Below are 17,739 nucleotides of genomic sequence, written 5' to 3'. Positions count from 1 at the left end.
CCAAGTGCTGGGATTAAAGGCATGAACTATCATGCGCAGCATGTAAAACTGCCTCTTAAGTAGCTTTCCTTTCCTCTCTCTTGAGAGTTGGGCATATTCCTAGTCTGTCAAATCATCTCTGATTCATCACCTTTCCTGCCACTCAATTAGACATCTTTCAAACACGGTGCTTCCTTCTACCAACTAACTTTACCTTCGTTTGGGATTCAAGGCATGTACCACCACACCTGGACTTACTAAGCTTTTCTTTATCTGATACTGCTCTATACCAGACTAGTCTCTTGCTTAAGCTGGGCGTGGTGGCGCACATCTGTAATCCCAGCACTCGGGAGGCAGAGGCAGGTGGATCTCTCTTGAGTTTGAGGCTAGCCTAGTCTACAAAGTGAATTCAGGACAGCCAGGGCTACACAGAGAAACCCTGTCTCAAAAAACCAAAACAAAGTGTATGCTTTTGCAGAAGATTGAGTTTAGTCTTGAGCATTCATGTCACTTGTAATTCCAGCTGCACGCGCACGCACGCGTGCACACACACACAGGGAAAGTTTACAAAGCTTCCATCAGTAGCCACTTTGATCAGAGCAAAGAAAACAATGAAAGGCCAACATAATCACTGCTACAGAATCAGTTCTGGCCCTTTCAGATTTTCAAATTAGAGGGCTGCTACAGCTAGGAGTATATATAGCTTATGAGTGGAACAGTACTTAACATGGAGGGTCCTGGGTTTGATTCCTGGTATCAGAAGTAAAATACAGGGGGATACCAGTTTTTGGAGGTTAGAGTTCTACTTTCATAGTGTGTATATATATCTCTGTACATCTGTGTCACATAGCATTTCCAGGGCTGCCTTTTCTGGGTCCTTTTAAACTGGGCAGCATCTAGCCAGTAGCAGGTACTACGTTGTCTCATGGGAACATAGACCTCACATTAGCATTCACTCCTATAATCCCAGCACTTGGGAGCTGGCAGGAAGAGGATCAGGAGTTCAGGGTCATCCTGCATGGGTACTTGAAAACTTGTCTCAAAACAACAAAAAGACTGCAAAACTACAGCCACACTTCTAAGCCCTAGGGCGCGCAGGCCATGTCACCTGACCGGAGAGCAGGCCTGATGGGCACTCCTGCCCTGTTAAGGAAAACAGAATCAAGAGTGTCTTACCAGAAGCAAGTATGACTCTTTCGACGCAAAAGAAGACTCCAGTAGCTCAAGAAGGAAAAGGATTTATTAGACAGCTCCAGGACAGGGCCAGCAGCAGCCGGGCCTAACTCTCAGTCAGTGGAGGCAGCGATAGGATGAAGACCTGCCTGCCTGCCATGAGCTCCTGCAAGGAAGGCCTGAAGCTCCAGGTGCAAACTGAGGAGGGTGGGATGGCTTTTCCTACGTTCCCACAGTCGGCTCACAAGTAGCCAAAGTTCAAAGTTAAGGAGTAGGAGTAGGGGCCTGGTGGCTCCCAGTCCTTAACTCTTTCTAGATGTTTGTTTTCTTTATTTATAAACAAGAAGAAATCAAAGCAGCATTAATTTAGGGGAACAAAAGTTAAAAAAAACAAAACAAAAAACAAATCAGGGCAAGGGATGTGAGCATCCAGGAGTGAAGTGTGCAGGTCCAGTGTCCTACGTGGTGAAGCATCTCTGCTGCAGAGGCCCTTCATCCCACTAGGTTGGCAGCCAGGCAGCAGAGGGGATACTATTGACTTCAGGCCCTGCCTGGCCTCTGGTGTAGAAAGTCCCATGAATTTGCTCCAGTCAAACTCCCAATTTCATTATCAACATGAAGCTTTAACTCTCCTGTCCAAAGTCCTCAGAGAATTTCTTTACTTTCAGGAGGTCGTCTGCATTCACTGTGGGCCGGGTAGTGGCCAAAGACCGGAGCATGTCCGACTGCAAAGACAAATGTGCAGCTGCAAAGCTCTCCCGGTCCTGGCACCTCTCCTTGTTATGCAGTCCACTGACAAGAGCCCTGCCCTGAGGTCACCCCACTGCAGACTGCAGATCATGTCCGCACAGGCACTTCTGAAAGACTCTTCACCTGGTAACTCCTCCCATCCCATCAGTAGCTTCTGTTACTCTATTCGCCTATAGTGCAGACAGCTGCCAGGAGAGAAGAGGTGCTACAAATGACAAAACTAGGAGAGGTCCAGACTGTTCAGGTAAGAGCCATGTGAAAAGATTTCCACTGGTTCCATCTGGACCAAGAAGCCAGGCCCGGGAATGATAGTTTCTGGACTTTAAGGCCGCCAGAGTCTCGGGAATAACCTCAGCCACACACAACCCCAAAGGCTACTCTCTGAAGGGCTGTGAGCCAGGACAATAGGAAGACATTCTTAGACTCAGATCCCCAGTTTTCTGGACTTTGTTTCTCAGGGGGTCACTTACCATGCAAACCACAGGTTCTAAGAGTTTATCACCAGGGACATCCATCCAAGTCATCTCTATGGCCCCTGGGTCCCCTGGAGAGCATGGGGTCAGAAGATCATCAATCACAACACTAGGGTTGGTGCGGGAAGGGCCACAAACCTGAAACCAAGCAGAGATCATCAGACTAGCATTGCTGTCCTTGGTGGAAGTGGACATCAGGACCCAAGGATGGCCTGAAGGGGATACTGGGGTTTCTAGATCATCAAAGTGGGAGGAGGGAAAAGATGTTTAAAACAGTCTGAGGTCCTGAAAGATAGCTCACTGTGTAAAGGCACTTGCCATGAGGACCTGATTACCACTGGGGAACCACGTAAAGGCAGGCGGATCACTGTGAGTTCAAGGCCAGCCTGGTATACAGAGTGAGTCCAGGACAGCCAAGGCTACAGAGAAACCCTATCTCAAAAAACAAACAAACCAAAGTTCTACTTTTGGGAGCTGGAGAGAGGGCTCAGCAGTTGACACTGCTCTTTCTGCTCTTCCAGAAGGCCTGAGTTCAATTCCCAGCAACCACATGGTGGCTCACAACCATTTGTAATGCTGTCTGATGCTCTCTACTAATTTTCATGTGTACATGGAGGCAGAACATTCATATAAGTAAGTCTTAAAAAAAAAAAAACCAGCTGGGCGCAGTGGCACACGCCTGTAATCCCAGCACTCAGGGAGGCAGAGGCAGAGAGATCTCTTGATTCGAGGCCAGCCTGGTCTACAGAAGTGAGTCCAGGACAGACAAGGCTACACAGAGAAACCCTGTCTCAAGAACTAAAAGAAAAACAAAAACCCAAAAGTTGTCCTTTTATCCTTAAAACATGCCCTGGGACCTGCAGACAGCCCTCACCCCACCCCTGTAGTAGGTCAAACAAGAACCGTGTGGTGGGGAACACCTGTGGTCCCAGCGCTTGAGGAAGCACGGGCAGGATATTTGCGTTCAAGTCATCTTCAACTATAGGGTGAGCTGTGGTTGGTGTAGACCAATTGAAAAGGTCTCAAAAGACAAAAATGTATGTGGGCTAGTGAGATGGCCTAGCAGGGAAAGGCTTCTGTAGCCAGCCTGAAGTCCTGCGTTGGCTCTCCCCGTCCACCATATGATCTGGGAGATCCAACCCCTTAAAGTTATCCTTTGACCTCTCTGCACACACAACAGACCAACCAATACGCACTGGCTGAGAGGTCCAAGAGGACTGATGTGGTTTAGGGGTGCACGGACAGCATGTTTTTCTAGCCTCTGGTCTCCAGAACCTACCTGTAGTCCAAATGTTTCATCTTTCCCAGTAATGCCACAAGACCCATCCTATAAATGTAGTTTAAGAAAAATGTTCCTCTCACTGCAGTCCCCTGTGATCGGGAACACCCGAAGCACACCAATCCCCAAGAATTGGCTCAGGACACTCCAGGTGGCTTGTCTTCTCCACACTTCTGGAGCTGCTGGTGTCTCCAAACTGCCCTGATGGGCACTCACTACGTAAGGAAGTGTTTGGTCTGGTGCTCTGTCTATTTAGATGTGACTTCTGTGCCCTGGGATGTGGCTGCAGTCTGGACATGGGCATTGTCAGGTACTCTGAACAACGTGTAAACTTTGCTTCCTAATTGTCTCTGATTGGGTAGTAAAAGAGCTGGACAGAAGAGAGGGAAGCTCCGCTCCTGTTCCTGGGCTTGGAGTCTCAGGTAGGGGCCATGAGATAGGGAGGAAGAAAGAAAAAGGACATGGCCCGATCAAGCAGATGTAGCCCAGACAGGACTTGGGGCATATGGCTGGGAAGTAGCCAGCTTAAAAAATTAGTATAAAAGACCTGCCCAGTTATTAAACTTAAAGCTTATTAATAAATTTAACGCATCTAGGTCTTTTAAGGTGAATAGAAAAGCCCTCTGAGCCGGGCGAGGTGGCACATGCCTTTTATCCCAGCACTCGGGAGGCAGAAGCAGATGGATCGCTTTGAGTTTGAGGCCAGCCTGGTCTACAAAGTGAGTCCAGGACAGCAGGACTATTACACAGAGAAACCTTGTCTTGAAAAACCAAAAGAAAGAAAAAAGCCACCTGAATTTATAAATTTTCTACAATAAAGAAGAATCAGTAGGGCTGGAGAGATGGCTCAACAGTTAAGAGCACTGTCTGCTCTTCCAGGGGCCCTGAGTTCAATTCCCAACAACCACATTCTGGCTCACAACCATCTATAATGAGATCTGGTGCCCTCTTCTGGAGTGCAGGTGTACATGTAGATAGAGCACTGTATACATAAAATAAATAAATCTTAAAAAAAACAACCCAGCATTTCTCCTATTAGTTGTTCTCAGTACTCCTTTCCTATGCCCAGAATAGTGCAGGCACACAGCAAAGACGTGCCTGAGTGAATGGGCAAGTCCTCCTCCTCCTCCCACCTGCTGTATCTAGTGCATTGCTGTGTGCTTGTATGCACCCTGCCCTCCAGCACGGTGCTGGCTGCCCACCTCTTTCCCATAGCTGTAACTGCAGTTCCTACAGGCAGCACGCGTGGTACGGCTTCAGTCCTACAGCAAAGGGTACTTAATACCAACCCTTGGTTTACCCACAGAATTTCCTTTGAGCAGCCAGGAAGCTTGTAAAGAAACCAGGCTACCCCCACCTCCTGACTGGTGACACTGGCAGCCACTCACCTTCTTGAAGTGTGTTGCTGATTGTACTTTTCTGACTGGCTGCATGAGGGAGTCCCGCACGATGATGCTGATATCTGCTCCTGAGTAGCCTTCTGTCTTCCTGGCCAACTCATGGATGTTTGCATCGGTGAGGTTGTGAGGTGTGCTTCCCAGATGTAGCCGAAACATCTGGGCACGGGCTGCTTCCTCTGGCAGTGGGATATAAATTCGCTTTTCAAACCTGGAGAGATGCATGTGAAAGGAGAGTTGATTGCAGAATGGGGGAGGGCAAGGGCACATGCATATTGAAGTGTGGGATCCAAACCCAATGCCCAGCTTTACCAAGGGCTGCTTGACATGCAGACTTGGGAGGATTCCAGAGAAATAGGGGCTGACGGCTAGTCACAAACTGGCCATTGCTGGACAAAGATATCAGATTCCTTCTAGGGGAGACTCACCTCCTCCTAATGGCTGAATCCAACACCCAGGGGATGTTTGTGGCACCAAGAACAAGAGTCCCATCATTGTTATTCCCCACTCCTGTGAAGAAGGGGAGACAAGTAACTGAAGATGCCTGTGGGAGCAGCCAGGACCCATGGGAAACTGCACATCTTGGGTTTTTCTGAGTAGAGACTTACAGCACCACCTGCTCTGGGAGGGCTGGAGAGGCCACACCACAAAGGCCTCAGTACCCTCTCTTTGATACAAGCCCATATAAGGCTGGCAGAGATAGCATCAAAAGTGCCCTTCTCCATTGTGCCCAGGGCTGCTACATAATGGAGCTCTGGGCTGGCCTTAGGCAGAAGACAGCCCAGGAGTGTCGAGGCACCGGCACATACCCTGCATCTGGACCAAGAACTCCGTCTTGATCCTTCGGGCAGCCTCACTCTCATTTTCATTCCGTGACCCGCAGAGGGAGTCCACCTCATCAATGAAGATGATGGAAGGCTTGTGCTGCCTGGCCAACTCAAACAGGTTCTTGACTAGCCTGTGAGAGTGAGAAAGGGGTCAAACCCTGGACACTCCTCCCAAACATGCCCACCCTGAGACCCACTTGTTCCATCTGATGCCTCTCTCACAGGCTGAAAAAAAAAATGGCAACAGGGAAAACAGGGCAGACAAGTCCTCAAACAGTAGTGAATCCAAAACTTGCTGTGGCATCAGCCTTAAATCCTGGGAGGGGTGCCCCATTCTTGGCTCTAGACTTGAGAAGAATCCTTCCTTTTCCTTTTTTTGAATCCTTTTCTCTGAGCCTCGGTTCTAAGTCAAAAAATGGAGGTCATCCATGAGGAATAAGCTATACCCAGGAAATGCCCCCAAAGAGGATACACAACTGACTACAGGTTTGGCAGCACGTCTTCAACCCTAACACTTAGGAAGTCATGCTAGGAGAATCAGAAGTTCAAGGACAGCCTCTGCTACAGATGGAGTTTGTGACCAGCCTGGGGTACACCAGAATCATAAAACCAAAAAGAAAAGAAAATGATACATACTTATAATTGCCTTTTTCTCTTGGTTTTTTCTTTCTTTTTTTTTTTTAGTTTACATACCTTGGTGTTTTGCCTGCATGTATGTCTGTGTGTGGGGTGTCAGATTCCCCTGGAACTGGAGTTACAGACAGTTGTCAACTGCCATGTGGTACTGGCACTTGAACCCCGTCCTTTGGAAGAGCACTCAGCACTCTTAACTGCTGAGCCCTCTCTCTACCCTCTATCCTTTTCTTTTTTGTTTTGGGACAAGGTGTTATTACACAGAGCAGGCTGACCTTGAGCTTGTGACCCTTCCGCCTCTGTGTCCCGAGTGCCAGGATTACGGAGCTGCTTCAGCTTCTGCAAGTTCCCTGATGTCTGTGCATCAAGATGGCATCTCAGGAACAAAGTGCTTATTCTGACTAATATCCCTGATTATCCAACAGCAGCTGCGCTGGGAAATGGTTTCCAAGGGGCCAGGAAGCTGGACTACCAGCAGTTGCCAGGGCTGCCGTGGCACAGCTGATAGCTGACTTACTTCTCACTTTCCCCCAACCACTTAGACATCAGATCCGAGGAAGACACAGAGAAGAAGGTGGAGTTGTTGGCTTCTGTTGCCACAGCTTTGGCCAGGTAGGACTTGCCTGTGCCTGGGGGCCCAAAGAGCAGTATGCCTCGCCAAGGAGTGCGCTTGCCTGCAATAAAGAAAAAGTTGACAGCGGGGCTAAAGAAGCCGACTCAGGAGACAGAATGCTAACCCCTCGAGCATGAGGGCTGAAGTGCAGCTCCCCAGCACCCAGGAAAATACCAGGCAAGAGTGCAGGCCTGAGCTGGGCGTGGTGGCGCACGCCTGTAATCCCAGCACTCAGGAGGCAGAGGCAGGTGGATTGCTGTGAATTCAAGGACAGCCTGGTCTACAAAGTGAGTCCAGGACAGCCAAGGATACATTGAGAAACCCTGTCTCAAACAAACAAACAAACAAACAAAAACCCTAATATTAGTGGTTTTATAGAACTTTCTCTTTTTTTTCTTGTATTGACGGTGACTAAAAGCCTTCTACTTTATTTTTTTCCAGACAGGGTTTCTCTTGTAGTCCTGGACTCTCTGTACACCAGGCTGGCATCCCGTGCTATTAACCACCAAGCCATCTCTCCAACCCACAACTGACTTGATTGACTGACTGTGTATGCCTGGTGTGTTCATGTATAATTATGTGTTCGTGTGTGTGTGTGTGTGTGTGTGTGTGTGTGTGTGTGTGTGTGTACTGTACATGTGTTTGGAGGTCAGAGGATGGTTATCAGGTTTCTTTCTGAGTTGCTCTCAGCTATAAAGATGGGGTCCTTTACTTGAATCCAAAACTCAATGATTTAGCTAGTCTAGCTAACACTGGGGTGACAGGCAACTCTCCACTCCACACTTTTTTTTTTCTTCTTGAAACAGGGTTTCTCTGTGCAGCCCTGGCTGTCCTGGACTCACTTTGTAGACCATGCTGGCCTTGAACTCACCGCCTGGCTGAAATGGTCTATTCAAAGTTCAAGTCTCAAGTATCTTAGGCTGGCCTAGAACTCATGATGCAGCCAAGAATGGCCTCCCAAGTGCTGAGATCATGGACATATACCACCATATCCAATTTATGTGGCGCTGAGGACCAAACCCAGGACTTTACATGTTACATAAGCTACCATTCAAGCTATATTCCCAGCTCACAAAGACATTTTTGATGCTTGCAAGAAGCCAGAGAATTAGGGTTAGGGTCAGTGGTATAGTTGCTTAGGTCCCAGGTTCCATCCCCAGCAAAAGAGGGGGAAGGGACAACCAGTCATATGGTAGATGGCAGTATTGAGGGGGACAGACACAAAATGCCGCAAGGCCAGAGCCTACTTTCTGTGAGCCTCATGCTAAGGACATGAGGCTATCTGCCATCTGTGCTGGGACACTTAGGGTGGAACCCAAGCTAGGCTCTTCAGGCCTGTCACTTTATACCTGGACTAGTAACTGTACTCTTTTTAAATTTTTTATTTACTTAAAGATTTATTTATTTATTAAGTATACCATGGTTTGCCTGCATGTACACCTGCATGCCAGAAAAGGGCACCAGATCTCATTATAGATGGTTTTGAGCCACCATGTGATTGCTGGGAATTGAACTCAGGACCTCTGTAAGAACAGACCGTGCTCTCAACTGCTGAGCCATCTCTCCAGTCCCTCTTTTTTCCTTTTAATTTTTTGGAGTTTTTTTTGAGACTGGGTTTCCCTGTGTAGCCTTGGGTGTCCTGGACTCGCTTTGTAGACCAGGCTGGCCTCAAACTAACAGAGCTCTGTCTGCCTCTGCCTCCCGAGTGCTGGGATTACAGGTGTGTGCTACAGCACCTGGCTTAGTTTTTGTGTTTTTCAAGGCAGGGCTTCTCCGTATAGCTCTGGCTGTTGTAGAACTTGATTTGTAGATCAGGCTGTCCTTGAACTCAAGAGGTTCACCTGCCTCTGCCCCCCCCCCCCCCCCCCCCCGAGTGCTGGGATCAGCGGTGTGCACTGTGCTACTTGCTCACCTGTGCATAAGTGTGATCAAGGGTGTGCGCTGTGCTGCTTGCTCACCTGTGCATAAGTGTGATCAAGGGTGTGCGCTGTGCTGCTTGCTCCCCTGTGCATAAGTGTGATCAAGGGTGTGCGCTGTGCTGCTTGCTCCCCTGTGAATAAGTGTGATCAAGGGTGTGCGCTGTGCTGCTTGCTCACCTGTGAATAAGTGTGGGAATTTAATTGGCAAAATCACAGCTTCTTTGAGAGCCTCTTTAGCCCCCTCCAGTCCAGCCACGTCATTCCACCGTATGTTGGGCTTCTCCATCACAACAGCACCTGCAAGGAGGACCCCCAGACTGACCCATGAGCACAAGTGGACCCCAAAAACGGACCCATGCCACAGCCCTATTGCCATGGGCCTCAGGCCTCTTACCCATCAACTGTTCTTGTAATTTCTTTTTCTCTGGATTATCCCCTTCGCTGTCGCTGTCACTACTAAGAAAGCAAACAGAAGATCAAGTTGGCTCTCCATTTTGGGAGCAAGGAGGCTCTGAGTGAGGTTAGGTCTGCTAATACAAACACACATGAATGTGCGTGGTCACTTGCGTGTGTGTTGCCGGCTCAGCACTGCTGAGGGACAAAGCAAACAAGGGCCTCCAAATGTGAGCGCCACACTCTTTCTGGAAACACCAGTACCCCTCCTTGTTTCTTCACTAAAGGAATTGAGAGAGCTGCAGCTGCCTGTTAAGGGCTGACAAGGGAAATGTGCTTCGGCAGAACGTAAAGAACACCACCAAGTCAAGCCGCGCCGTTGTCAGAGACCTTAACAGAGCTCAGGCAACATGTTGTTACAACTCCAAAGAATTCAAAGGCATTTGAAAAGACATAGAGTATAACTAAATAAAGTTAAAATTAACGAATTTAAGGACGGGTGTGGTGGCGCACGCCTTTAATCACTACATTTGAGATACAGAGGCAGGTGGATCTCTGTGAGTCGGAGGGCAGCCTGAGGTACAAAGCAAGTCCAGGACAGCCAGGACTACAAGAGAAACCCTGTATCAAAAACAAGCAAAAAACAAACAAACAAAATTTACTAAGTTTAAAACTACATAGTGAGACCTTGTCTCAAAACAAAACAGAATAAAATGGCAAATGGGGACGCGCCCTCATGCCAGCAGCCAGCTGCTTGCCAGGCATCCCTCTTTTTCATCCTCAAACCCTCCTGCTTACCGTCTCCTGCCCCTTCTTCAATCTGTGTTTCATACTGAGAAATCAGTGCTGTGGACTGCTTAATGAAAGCAGCTATTGGTGTTTCTGTCATGAGTAGAAAGGCACCACACACGAAGGGAACAACAGAAATCCAAGGCAGCACTAGCATCAAAAATGACAGCAAGCTGGGCAAGGTGGTGCACGCCTGTAATCGCAGCATTCGGGAGGCAGAGGCAGAGGCAGGCAGGTCTCTGTGAGTTCAAGGCCAGCCTGGCCTACAAACCAAGTCCAGGACAGCCAAGACTACACAGAGAAACCCTGTCTCGGAAAAAGAAAAGAAAAGAAAAGAGACTACCAGCAACAGTGAAGCAGGAGCATGCAGCGGGCACTCTGGCCCCTGAGCGGCTTCAACTCAGCACACTCACCCTTTGCCTTCACTCTGATTCTCTTTGACTGGCTTCTTGCCATGTTTCTCTTTGTTTCGTAAATAATCCTTCAGCTTCTCCGCTCGGTCTAGGTACTGCATGCACTTTGCTCGAATGCTCTCCTTGGCCTTGTCACTATGTGCTTCATCTGCAAAAGCAGAAACTCAGTGCCCTCCTGAGCCCTGTGTGCCTGCCCTCCTTCCAGAGCACTGCAGCCAGGTGGCCCCAAGTTACTCACATTTGATGGCATGCAGGAAGTACTCCACAGCATGCTGGTAGAGCCGGAGTGCCTCCTCGTAGTTCTTGGCTTTGTCCTCTTCTGTGGCTTTTGTCACCAGATCGATGGCTTTCTGGAAAGGCAAGGCATATGGCTCAGTGCTCCCCATGGGATTCAGAGGGCCTTTGGAGTCACAAGCAGCAGGATGAGGCAAGACGAGAGTCAGTGCCAGGCCTGCGGATTTATAGGTTGCAGGCCGTTACGTTGCCCTACTTTCCTGTCACCAACTAGAAGAGCTTGAAAAGATAGCTGGCCTTCCCAGGGAGCTCGGCGGTCAGAAGCCTCCCTTCTTCCATCATGTCGCACAGCGTGGCTAACGTCTAGGGCAGCGGCTCCAAGGGCAGGCCTGCGCAACAGGTCCACATTCTATTTCACTGCCCCAAGGGAAAGATGGATTCCCTGTTGTAGCTCAGCAAAGCCGGAAGTCACTCTGGACCCAGGTGCCAAAAAGATGCAGCCAGCTAAGAAAGCCCTTCATGAACTTGCTAGTTTCAACGCAAAAGAAAGATGTTGACGCCTCTAGCCCGCTCTACCACCCAGGCCACTCACTCGAGGCACAGAAGAGAAGAGTTTTCCTAACCTGCCTACAGCTGATGCCTGAGGGGAACGGCTCAGCCACATTACAAGCCAGTAGCTCCAGAAATAAAAGTGCCAAAGGAGGAGACTGCTTGCTGGCTCTAAGAGCTCTGTCAGTGCTGCCTTTGAGTCTCAAAGGCCCGGCAGGCCCGTGCTCCCAGCTGGACTGAAGGCCCTATATAGCCAGTTTCAAAAACTGCAGCTTCCTCAATCCACAAAGCCTGGCGGGATTCCTCCTCCATCTGGTGTGGCACTAGCCGCCTGGCAGGCAGATCCCACTGCAGACCCTGCTCTAGCCACAGCCAACAGCAACCTCCTGACCAGCGCTTGGCAGGGCCAGGGCATTTGTTTAGCCATCCTCATCTGTAAGACAGGCACACAGACAGCTCTGTAAGACTGCCAGGCTGGGGTGAGGAGACAGGCAAAGTGAGAGTAGGGCTGACTCCAACCCCTATGCCCCACCCCAACCCCACCCCAAGGCAGCTCTTTATAAACCATGGAAACAGTACCTCATCCTGGTGGCTTCTTTTCTCTACAACCAATATTCTTAGTTCTTTGGACTTTCCACTCTATGACTTGTTTGGGTATGCCCCCCCCCTTAAATTATTTATTTTTAATTTCATGTGCATTGGTGTTTTCCCTGCGTGCATGAGGGTGTTGGAACTGGAACTCCCTGGAACTGGGGTTACAGACAGTTGTGAACTGTATGTGGGTGCTGGGAACTGAACCCAGGCCCTCTGGAAGAGCAGCCAGTATTTTTAGCCACTCTCTAGTCCCAGGTCTGCCCTTTTCAAATAGAGGACAGAGGGAAGGGTCAGGGCTATTGAGATGACTGGGTAAATCACTGGCTATGAAAACTGGAGCCCTGGGTTCGGTTCCTAGAGTCCATGGAGGAAGACAGCTAGTTCCTGAAGAGACCGTCCACTCAGCTGCTCCTGAAAGTTGCCCTCTGACCCCCACGCAAATAATAAAAAAAAAAAAAAAAAAAGGCAGGAAAGATTGTTCAGCAGTTGTGAGCATTTGTTGCTCTTGTAGGGAACGCTGGTTTAAGTGCCAGCACCTGCAAGGCAGCTCACACCTGTTTCCAGTTCTAAGGGGTCAGGTGCCCTCTTCTGGCCTCCCCTGGTACCTGGCACATAAGTGGTGCACAGACATATATGAAGGCAGAGCACCTATATTAAAGTAAGTAAAGTTAAGAGTCTGGAAGGATGATTTGGTGGCTAAAGGTACTTGCTGCTCTTTTTTTGCTGTTTTAAAGTAGGGTCTCACTATGTGGCTCTGACTGGCCTGGAGCCCTGGATGTAAATGAGGCTGGCCTCTGCCTCCAGAGAAGCACTAAGAGAAAGGCTTGTATGCCACTCAGTATGGCTGCACTGCTGCTCCGGCAGAGGACCTGAGTTTGATTCCCTTGTGGTGGCTCACAACTGTCTGTAACTCCAGTTCTAAGGGATCTGACACCTCCTTCTGAACTTGAGGGTACCAGGCATGCAACAAGGTGCATAAAATTTTTTAAAAATAATAAAGTGGAGGCTCAAAATAATACCTGAGGTTCCTCTGTCCCCACAGAGCAAAGCAGGCCTGTCTCATCTCTGCTAACACTATAGGGCACCTACTGGTACATTACATTTTTCTGGCAACCAATGCTGGCTTTCACTTGTAGGAGGTCTTAGTTTCAAAGGAGAGAGAAAACTTTGCATAACAGGAGTCAGGTGACAAATTAGACTGCCAGCCTAGCCACATATCCAGTGACAGCATGGCGCAGGGAAGGGAGTGACAAAGGTGTGTTAGAAGGGGCCTGACAAACTTCTCTGTAGAAGGCCAGTGAGCAAGTGTGTTGGGTTTTGTGTGCCATATAATCTCTGCAGCACAAAAACAGCCACAGACTACATACAAAGCAATGAGCTGGGATGTCATCCAATAAAACATTATTTATAGACACCAAAATCAGAAATTCAAATTTTGTCATGAAAGCCCAGACCCCAAGTCACTTAAACAATGTAAACAACTGTCACATTAGGTGAAGCCAACCACGTCAGTCACAGAGAATCACACACTGTATAATTCTATTTAAAGAAAATTTCAGCTGGGTGGTGGTGGTGCAGACTTTTAATTCCAGCGTCTGGGGAGCAAGCCGATCTCTTGAGTTCACGGCCATCCTGGTCTACAAATTGAGTTCCTGGCCAACGAAGACTACACAAAGGGCCGGGCGTGGTGGTGCACGCCTTTAATCCCAGCACTCGGGAGGCAGAGGCAGGTGGATCGCTGTGAGTTCGAGGCCAGCCTGGTCTACAAAGTGAGTCCAGGATGGCCAAGGCTACACAGAGAAACCCTGTCTCGAAAAACCAAAAAAAAAAAAAAAAAAAAAAAAAAAAAAGACTACACAAAGGAACCTGTCTCAAAAACAAAACTAAACAAAACCAAAAACAAGCAAATTCCTGAGCCAGAAAGATGGCTCATCAGTTAAAGGTGCGGGCCTGGTTTCAGGACAAAGACAATCAAGCTGGGGCTTTATGCCCAGCTCTGAAAGCAGAGACAGGTAGATATCTGTGCATTTGAAGACAGCCTGGTCTACATAGCAAGTTCCATCTAGAGCCCCATACTGAGATCCTGTCTGAAGTAAAATAAAAACCAAGCTGAAGCCAGACGGTGGTGGTGGTCCCCTTTAATCGCAACACTCAGAGAGGCAGAGGCAGGCAGATTTCTGTGAGTTCAAGGTCAGCCTGGTCTACAGTACAAGTTCCAGGACAGCCAGGGCTACACACACACACCAAAACCAAAACCAAACAAATTAAAAAAAACCCAAACTCAAAAACCAAGCCGGAGCTGGGCACAGTGGCGCACACCTTTAATCACAGCACTCAGGAAGCTGAGGCAGGTGAATCTCCAGGCCAGTTTGGTCTACAAATCAAGTCTAGGACAGCCAGGACTACAGGAGAAAATCTATCTCAAAAAAACAAAACAAAACAAAAAAACCAAGCTGAAGCTGAGCAGTGTTGGCACATACCTTTAATCCCAGCCCTCGGAGGCAGAGGCAAGGTGACCACAGAGTTTGAGGCCAGCCTGGACTAAAGACCGAGCTCCAGGACAGGCAGGGATACACAGAGAAACCCTGTCTCCAAAAACATAAAAAAACAAATAGAAAACAACGTGCTGACTAGCTTTCACAGTGCTAGTCTCAGGAGGGAGAAAACATCAACCCTACAATGCTGACCTTTCAGGCAAGCTGTGCACACTGGAGCAATAGCAGCATGAAGGCGCTGGGGTACTCAACTAGATTTGCCTGGGACCTGACGCTTGCTGTACGGAAGAGAATTCAGACCTGGTACTGTGAACTTGGTCAGAAACTCAGGGTTTGGGGATCCCAGGCCCTAAGGAAGAGCCCACTTCTGTTGTTTTGTTAGATGGCTGTTGCTGAGCTGTCTTCTAAATACTTAGGCTTCTATCCACACATATAGCCTAGGCCAGGGACGCTTCTCTCTCTTCTCAGTGGCTAGCAGTAAATGCAGTCACTCCTAACTGAAAATAAGTGTCTACTGAGGGCTTGGCCCTAAGTGGGACATCCGTATCAATCCATGTCCCCAAAGACCAAGGAACAAACTTGGAAGAGGGGAGGAAAGAAAGATCCAGATGCAGGAGTGCTGTGAAACGCTGTTGTTGGGCTAACACAGCCACCGCAGCTGTGCTTAACTGCGCAAGATGAACTCACCAAGACCAACCAGCATTTAAGGAGCACACCTGTCATCGCAGCACTCGGGGAGGCATGAGGCGGCTGGATTGCTGTGAGTTCGAGGGCAGCCTGGTCTACAAAGGGAGTCCAGGACAGCCAAGGCTACACAGAAACTGTCTCGAGGGGGAAAAAAAAAAAAGCACTGACTCAGTGGGTTATTGATAAAGGAGAGGAGAGAATACAGGAGTTCGGAGATAATGTGTTGGCAGTGGCTGAGGGGAGTGGGGAAGGAGTTGGGGAGGGGGCTCCTGGTGGGAGTTAGAAGTGCACAGGACCAAGATGCATTGTTTACATGTATGAAATGTCAAAGACTAAAGGAAATTCCAGGAAAATAAAAATCTGCTTGCTCCCCAAGCCTGACAACCTGAGTTCAGCATCCAGGAGAGAACGGGGTCCTGAAAGTTTTCCTCTGAACTTCCCACACAGGCAGTGGAACGGGAGTATGCCGGCACTGGCATACTCACACACACACACACACACCATACATATACAGATATACATAGTAATAACATATAAATAAAGTGTCTGGAATAGGCAACTCTACAGACAGCATATGCTACATGGGACAGAAGGCTGAGGAACAATGCCTAAAGGCATAGAATTTCTTTGGTGATGATGCCAACCTCTAAACGCACTGAATGGTACAGTGTAAGTGGGCGAACGGTAAAGCACCAATACCATATCTTCCCAAAACTGTTTCAAAAAAGCCAGAAAAAATACCCTTGTCTCGCATTAGCTAGGCACGCGAGACCGGGCTGAAGTTGGTTTAACCCTTAGTAATTAACTGCTCCGTTTCTACCAAATGGACGGCGGGTTCCGGCTCTGGATTCCAGCTAATTCCAAACCTCGCACTCCAATTTATTCTCACTCCTGTATTGCCACTTGGAGCAGGAATCCCACCACCACCAGGTATGTGAATGCTACTCATTCTGATGCTCTGGCTAAAGTCCCTTCCTTCATGAATTCTTACCTGGTTCCGCCCAAGTGCTGACTTGATTTGCAAAGGCTTCCGGAGCACACGATATGCTGAACCTATATGTTACAAATGCTTTCCCTGAATTATTCAGCCTTGGGCCGTCAACGAGGGCACTGCCCATTGTACTGAGCAGGAGCTCCAACGTTCCAAGATGCAAATCCTAGACACGCTAGTGAGTGGCAGGGCTGGCTGGGGTTTAAATCCAAGCCTGAGGCCTGAACGTGTTTACGATTTCTGACAGCCCTAGAATGAGCCCTTCCTTCAGCCGGGCGGCGCCATTCCTGCATCACCCTGCACGATCTAGGGAATGAACGAGGAAGGGTGGCTGGCCGAGAGACCTGGGGCTGCCCGGGCGCGTGGCAGGAGCGAGTGAGCCGCTCCCGGAACGACCTGCCGGTCCCGGGCGCGCTCAGGGGGGAGGCGGCGCCGCTGCGAGGCGGCAGTTCAGCCCCTGCTGCGCGTAGTGGGCTCGGGCCCCGGCGGCCTGGCCTGTGCCGGGGCCCGGTGGAGACGGCCCTCGGGCTCCGAGCGCGGGAGAAGCTGCTGCACGGGTAAGACGAGGCGGCCCGACACGGACCCCCAGGCCGGGCTCGGAGGAGGCCGCCGCCCGCCAGCTCCGCGGCCCGCAGGCCCAGCCGCCTTCGGCCTCCGCGGGCGCGCCGCACCCAAGTACCTGAAGGGTTGACGTTGTCATTTCATCTCCTGGGTCCGCCCCACACCCCGCGGTGCTGCTTGCGGCCTCGGTCCGGCCCGGAGGAACCGAGGTGAAGGGTCCGACGCTGGGAGCCCAGCGGGTCGGCTCTCGGCGCGGGCAGGGCTGCCGCTAGCAGTCGGAGTCCGAAGGTGAACGAGGAGCGCGGCCCAGAGAGGCCCAGCCCGAGCCAAGCGGCTGCCGCCCAGCGGCCATGCTCCGCAACTGCAGGCATCTCTCTTCCGAGAGGGGCGGGGCCCGTCGGGGGCGGAGCCTGTCGGGATACCGGTGAGGGGCCGAAGCCTAGTAAGACCTGGGTGGGGGGGTGGGGCCAAAGGGGGGCGGGGCCTGGTCGGATCCGGGCGTGAGGAGGGGCGGGGCCAGCAGAGGATGACGCTTTGAGTCCTGGGCGGAGTGCGGGGCCTGTTAGGGCCCAGGTAGGGCCGGGTAAGGGCGGGTCTTGTGAGAGAGTGAGGGGTGGGGCAAGGCAAACAAGTAGATGCTGGACCCCACTTGAGTTAACATCACCAGGAAAGTAAATCTAACACCCCTAGCTGTTTTCTCGCTATTAAATAGGTTATGTTAATTAGTATTTCCCGTGTATGGCTTTTAGGGGGCAATAAATGAGCTAGTGCATACACAGTGAATACCATACGGTGGGTTCAATCCCTGTTAACTGTTATGATACAATGACTCTCGAGCCAGTTTGTGATAGTTTTTATTTTTGCTTTTTTTTTTTTTTTTTTTCCAGACAGGGTTTCTCTGTGTAGCCCTGGCTGTCCTGGAACTGAGCCCGGGCTGGCCTCAAACTCAAGAGATCCACCTCTGCCTCCCAAGTGCTGGGATTAAAGGTC

General features: G+C 49.8%; 1 protein-coding gene across 1 annotated transcript; it reads right to left on the bottom strand.

The window, feature by feature from the left end:
- Nucleotides 1–1,536: 1,536 nt before the first annotated feature.
- Vps4a (vacuolar protein sorting 4 homolog A) lies at nucleotides 1,537–17,046 on the bottom strand. Its single transcript, XM_051169260.1, has 11 exons — nucleotides 16,868–17,046; nucleotides 10,877–10,988; nucleotides 10,639–10,786; nucleotides 9,438–9,499; nucleotides 9,221–9,340; nucleotides 7,029–7,185; nucleotides 5,861–6,009; nucleotides 5,480–5,561; nucleotides 5,043–5,262; nucleotides 2,373–2,513; nucleotides 1,537–1,877 (listed from the first exon to the last, which is right to left on the bottom strand). The coding sequence occupies exons 1-11, from the start codon at nucleotides 16,886–16,888 to the stop codon at nucleotides 1,776–1,778; spliced, it is 1,314 nt and encodes a 437-aa protein (XP_051025217.1). The 5' UTR covers nucleotides 16,889–17,046; the 3' UTR covers nucleotides 1,537–1,775.
- Nucleotides 17,047–17,739: the final 693 nt, after the last annotated feature.

This window comes from Acomys russatus, chromosome 26 (assembly GCF_903995435.1).
Source record: "Acomys russatus chromosome 26, mAcoRus1.1, whole genome shotgun sequence".
NCBI lineage: Eukaryota > Metazoa > Chordata > Mammalia > Rodentia > Muridae > Acomys > Acomys russatus.
The sequence above is the reverse complement of the archived record's forward strand: the minus strand, read 5'-3'. Positions and strand labels throughout refer to the sequence as shown.

Coding starts and splice junctions, on each gene's coding strand:
- Vps4a (XM_051169260.1), bottom strand. CDS start 16,888: ATGACAACGTCAACCCTTCAG. Junction 5,263..5,479: donor GATTCAGCCATTAGGAGGAG/GTGAGTCTCCCC, acceptor GCATCTCTCCAG/GTTTGAAAAGCGAATTTATA. Junction 2,514..5,042: donor CAGCAACACACTTCAAGAAG/GTGAGTGGCTGC, acceptor GCTTGGTTTCAG/GTTTGTGGCCCTTCCCGCAC.